Raw genomic sequence first — 6,000 nt, forward strand, 5'->3', positions numbered from 1 at the left:
GAGTCTAGATGAGGACAGGAAAATCTGGATGAGTATAGAGGAGCACAGAGGAGTCTGGAGGATAAAGGAATCTGGAGGAAAACAAAGGGGAACAAAGTGGGAGTTTATAGGAGGACAGTGAAGTATGGAGGAAAAAGAAAGGAGAAGTCAAAAGTGGGGCAGGTAAATCTCAAGGAAGACAGAAGAGTGAGGAGTATGGAGGAGGACAATGGAGTCTGGAGGAAAACAAAGGGGAACAAAAGAGGGGTTTATAGGTTTACAAAGGAGTCTAGAGGAGAACAGATCAGTCTAGACCACAGCAGAGGAACTTAGAGGAGAACAGAGAAGTCTAGAGGAGTATAGAGCAGTATAGAGGATGGAAGAGCAGTCTAGAGGAGGACAAATGAGTCTAGAGGAGGACATAGCAGTCTAGAGGAGGAGAAGGGTTTCTAGAGAAGACTAGAGGAGTCTGGAGGAAAACAAATGGGAATAAATGAGGAGCTTAGAGGAGGACAGAGGAGTCTAGAAAAGGGCATAGCAATATAGAAAAGGACAGGGCAGTCTAGTAGTAGAGGGCTGGGGAGTCTAGAGGAGGACAGGGAAATCTAGAGGTGAACAGGAGAGTCTAGAGAAAAACAAAATGGGACAAAGGAGGAGTTTAGAGGACAAAGGAGACTAGAGGAGGACAGAGCAGTCATAGAATCACAGAATGTTCTCGTTGGAGGGGACCTCCAGGGTCCTCGTGTCCAACTTCCTGCTCAATGCAGGATTCACTAAACCGTCTCGGACAGATGTCTGTCCAGCCTCTGTTTGAAGACGTCCATTGAAGGGGAACTCACCACCTCTCGTGGCCGCCTGTTCCACTCATTGATCACCTCACTGTCAAAAAGTTTTCTTCTAATATCTAATCTGCATCTTCTCCCTTTCAGTTCCATTCCATGTCTTCTCGTGTTTCCATGTGCAAATAAAGATGATCCATCTACATTGTGACATTCCTTCAGATATTTGTAGACAGCTATTAAGTCTCCTCTTAGCCTGTTTTGCAAGCTTATGCTAAATATTACCAGATTCTTTAACTGTTCCTTGTAGGACATATTTGCAGTCTGCTCACCATCATGTAGCTCTTCTCTGCATTTGCTCCAGTTTTTCAATGTCGTTTTCAAAATGTATTGCCCAGAACTGGACACAATATTTCAAATGTCGAGTAGAGGGGGATAATGACTTCACGTGATCTAGACTCTATGCTTCTGTTAATACATCCCAGAACTGTGTTTGCCTTTTTTGCTGCTGCATTACACTGATGACTCATGTGCAGTCTGTGATCTATTAGTATACAAAAGTATTTTTCACACGTACTTTGCTTAGTTCTATTCCTCCCATTCTCTAGGTGTCATTTTCGTTTTTCTTGCCCAGATGAACAATCTTGCATTCTCTGTCTCCTCTAGTGTGTTATCCCTCCAAGTTTTGCATATTCTGCAAATTCGATTAGTTTACCTTCAGTTCCCTTATCTAGATCATTTATAAAAATGTTGAAGAACAATGGGGCCAGGACAGAGCGTTGTGGTACCCCACTTGAAACACTTCCAATTGGATGTGTAACCATTTATTACCACTATTTGACTATGATCAATGAGCCAGTTATGAATCCACCTAACCATAGCCTTGTCAATCCCATACTTGGTAATTTTTTCAATGAGGATGGTATGAGATACTTTATCAAATGCTTTGCAGAAGTCTAGATATACAATATCTACTGCATTTCCCTGATCTACCCAGTCAGTGGTTCCATCATAGAAGGAAATTGGATTAGTCTGGCATGACTTGTTTGCTAGAATCCCATGCTGGCTGTGGTTAATTACTTAATTCTTATACAAGTACTTACATACATGCTGTTTAATAACAGTCTAGAGTTGGGCAGTGGTATCTAAAGGAGGACAGAGGAGTGTAAAGGGTGACAGAGGAGTCTGAAGAAAAATAATGGAGTCCAGGAAGGATACAAGAGAAAAAGATCCATTGGAGACAAAGATGTCGGGAGGAAACTAGGAAGTCTTTGGTTAACAGCAGTGGATTCTGGAGGAGGACAGAAAGGTCTAGAGAAAGGCAGAAGGGTTTGGAAGAAGCCAGAAGGGACTGGGGTAGGTAAAAAGGGTCTAGAGGAAGGCAGAGAAGTCTGAAGGAGAATGGAGGAGTCTGACGGATGATAGAGATGTTTGGAGGAGAATAGTGGAGTCTGTAGGAGAACAGAGGAAAAAAAATCTCCTGTAGGGGACAAAGAAGTCTTTGTGGAACAGAGAAATCTGAAGGAGTGCAGAGAAGTTTAAAAGGAGGATAGAGAAATATAAATGAGGACAGAGGAGACTAAAGGGCATCAGAGGAGAATGAAGTCATTACTGATGGGTGGAGAGGGTAAAGGAGCGGCGACAATACATAGATACGTGATGGGCAGAGAGGGAAAAGAATCGGAGGACAAGATAACAAGATACAATAGATCGGTAATAGGTGGAGATGGTAAAGGATGGGGACAGTAGATGCATCAGTAATAGGTGGAGAGGGTAAAAGGACCGGGGACAGAACATAGATCAGTGATTAGTTGAGAGAGTAAAGAATGGAGGACAACTGATAGATCTGTGATGAGGAGAGAGATAAAGGACAGGGGACAGCAGACAAATCAGGAATTTATAAGGTAAAGAATGGGACAGCAGATGAATCAGTGATTGGCGAGAGGGTAAATGATGGGGAGCAGTGGATAGATCAGTGATGGCACAAGGGAAAAGGACATGGGGCTGCAGATAGATCAGCGATGAAGGATGGGGCAGCAGATGGGTCAGTAATGGGTAAAGATAAAGGGCGAGCAGATGGATTGGTGGTAGATATGGAGAGTGAAGGTCAGGGGACAGCCAGATGGGGTGAACTAATGCCGCCACCCATGAAAAAAAAAGAATTTTAACTTCTTTGTATTGTGTAGCTCCATCAATGATGGCTTTCAGATTCATCTCATGTTTGTATGGATAATTAGTGCACCCCTCCTTAGTGCCCAGCTGAGTTTTGGTAGGACAATATAGAGATGTCCATGTATTTGTGATCTCCGTGATCAGGGAAGGAGAAGATGTCATGAGTGGAATAACCTTTCCATTACAGAAGACAGGGGTTGTACGTTAATGGAAGGCTGTGAATAGGGAATGAAGGGAGGACAGATATCCTGTACTTTGTGTGACCACTGAAGCCACCAGGTCCAGGCTTGTACACACACTCATACGCACATACATAGATTGTACCGTGTTCATGATAAAATTGTGCAGCTCTTCATCTGTGATGGCCTTCATCTCCAGCCTCAGACCTGTGTGCACTGCAGTCTACTCCACCTGCGTGTAGTTCCACTATCAATTCTCTTCTGGGTGAGAACATAGCCCCTCTGGGATCAGCATGGACGTGTTCTCCCCTCCCTCCTGTTCCAGCTTGTTGACACTACAGTGCCCTTGTTCTCCAGTCTTTACTGTAAACAGTCAGCAATCCAATTGTTTAACTGGTTCCTCCCCCCCCCCTCCGGACCAGGAAACATTACAGAGATGTTCTCCCCAGCTCACGCTTATAGAGAGGTGTGAAGCGCGGGGGGGTCAGTATTTACATGTTACGGTAGTTGGGACATTAATTATTAATTTATGAAGAGTTTGCTCTGATTTTCTTACATCTCATATATTGTAAATATCCACAAGAGGCCACGTGATAATAACCACTTACCCGATGAATGCCACGTCCACCATGCCGCTTATAACCTGGAGTCGCTCCTTGACATCTAGCCATATCGGGCGATCGGAGAGGACAATTTCATGGTTATCAGAGAGTTTACAGTGGATATAAAAATTCCATACGCCCCTGGGAAATACCAGGTTTTTATCACGTAAAAAAAAATCCGACCAAGAAGAATCCTACCAAGACTTTAATGTCGCCCACAAACTGTACAAATCCACTGAGAAACAAACTGAAATCTTTTTGGTTGGAGAAATATAAACAGATACGTAAAATAATGTATAAACCTATAGCCCGACCATACAATATATGGTCCGTAATCGCTACGAAATCAGAAAGTGATGGAGGAAAAAAGTAGATAAACCAATAAGAGACCTACATCCCCTAAATGACACTTGTAGAGTGATAAGTGTCAGCATACCCTACCAGCCAGTTGATATGATAATATTCAAGGAAATGTATATAAATAGAGAAGACATGTGCTTGAGCGTATGTATCATAAGTTCCTATTTGAATCCACTAATACAATCATAGAGAAATACTTCCCATAACGTGCGTAGGCAAATAGTATGGATGTCTATTGCAAAATAAAAAAAAATGCAAATGTACCACAGCTGTCTGTTGTCCAAATAGACAGGTTACTCAATTTAACCTTAGGCTTGTGGATACAAAAAATTAATGAACTTGCGCACCACACCATCAATTCAATAAAGTGTGCTAAAAGTATGAAAAATATCCATTACCTTGAGTCATACTGAAAAGGTATAGCGGCGTGGGAGAGAAAGCTGGGGATATATATCAGCCTCGATGCGCGTTTCGCTGGAAGTGGCTTCGTCAGGAATGTCAGGATATGTCTATCATAGCGGAGGACCCTGTTCGATAACAGTAAGTGGAGCGTCTCCCCTCCACCTATATTGAATCGTCACAGCGATCTTTATAGTGTAAGTTTCTCCTTTTATCCTGTTTTATTTGTATAACTGCTTATGTATTTTAATGTCTCCTTTGCAACATCCTTGTATATATTTTTCCTAAACACTGCCTGCCTTTTGGATTAAATATAAAAGTTAATAATTCTGTTTCTTTTGTCCTGTAATCGTTCTTTCCCTCAAAGCCACATACGCTACCAAAACGTAGGCATCCGGCCTCCGGCCCGGCCTGCACTCGGCCGGTGGTGGCAGAGAATAATAATAATTGGGCTATCGTGAAGCTGAAAGTGACCGTACGGAGGGCGTAAACATGTATTCCATACTTTGGAACCCGGAGGTGTGACGCCATACGTTCACTGGTCGCTTACCGATACCTAAGGAGTGAGTAGTCTGGATCATGTGCTCGCAATTACGGACGAAACACTGACAGAGTGACGGCACGGTGAGATATTTCGTGATCTCCCCGGTGTCGTCCTTGTGGAGTTCATGACAATAGGGGTTTCCCCTTATTGGTTTATCTACTTAAGTAAAATAATGTGTTTGCATAAATCTGCACACCCCTACATTAATATCTTTTTGCAGCCCCCTGTGAATTTCTGTCAGCATTCAGTCTTTTTGAGTCGAAGTCTATCAGCAAGGCACATCTAAAATTGGCGATCTTTGCTGGCTTCTCCTTGTAGTAGCTCCATATCTGTCAGATTGCAGGGGCATCTCCTGTGTACAGCGCCCTCTTCAGGTCACCAATTGTCACTTAGGTTAACATCAGGGCTCGGCCGTTCCAGAAGTTCCATCTTCTTCTGGTGAAGCCATTTGTCGTGGGGTCCTTCTCCAGTATCACACAATCAACAGAGTGAGAGATGAGTGAACAGTCCCAAGAACCTTTATTACAGGCAAACCAAAGGGCTCATAAAGAGTGATGAGTAGTGTTGAGCCACCCCCGTAGTGTTCGAGTTCGGTTCGGTTCGTCGAACACCTTCGAACACCGTTAAAACCAATGGCAGGCAAACAAAAACACATAGAAACACATAGAAAACACCTTCAAAGGTGTCCAAAAGCTGACAAACTGCTCAGAAGACATAACTAACACATGGAAAAGTGACAAGTACATATAGTCATGCGAAAATAAAAGAGGTGGAGGAGTAAAAGGAGGGGGAGACACAGATATAGGCATGTCATGCCCTTCTAAAATCCAAAAAGTGAGAAGCCGACACGGCCAGTCCGCTCCTGCCCGTGCCACCTCCGTGTCGCCGGGTTTGTGCCAGAGCCGCGGTGAACCCTGACGGCCAGCCCCCCTCTCCCAATACTGGTGCCTGTCCGCTGGTGGGTCGAGCGAGCCCCCCTGTGGTGG

At 43.8% G+C, this 6,000-nt stretch overlaps 1 protein-coding gene across 1 annotated transcript in view; it reads right to left on the reverse strand.

The window, feature by feature from the left end:
* The window catches only part of MAB21L3 (mab-21 like 3), a 141,501-nt gene extending 137,973 nt beyond the window's left edge, over positions 1 to 3,528 (reverse strand). The window contains exon 1 of the mRNA XM_073670894.1: positions 3,255 to 3,528. Coding sequence (XP_073526995.1) covers positions 3,255 to 3,302 — 48 coding nt within the window. The 5' untranslated portion in view covers positions 3,303 to 3,528. The remainder of the gene's footprint in view (positions 1 to 3,254) is intronic.
* Positions 3,529 to 6,000: the final 2,472 nt, after the last annotated feature.

The sequence above is a fragment of the Phyllobates terribilis genome, unplaced genomic scaffold (assembly GCF_046119375.1).
Source record: "Phyllobates terribilis strain yellow unplaced genomic scaffold, ASM4611937v1 Scaffold_2__4_contigs__length_985480577, whole genome shotgun sequence".
Lineage (NCBI taxonomy): Eukaryota > Metazoa > Chordata > Amphibia > Anura > Dendrobatidae > Phyllobates > Phyllobates terribilis.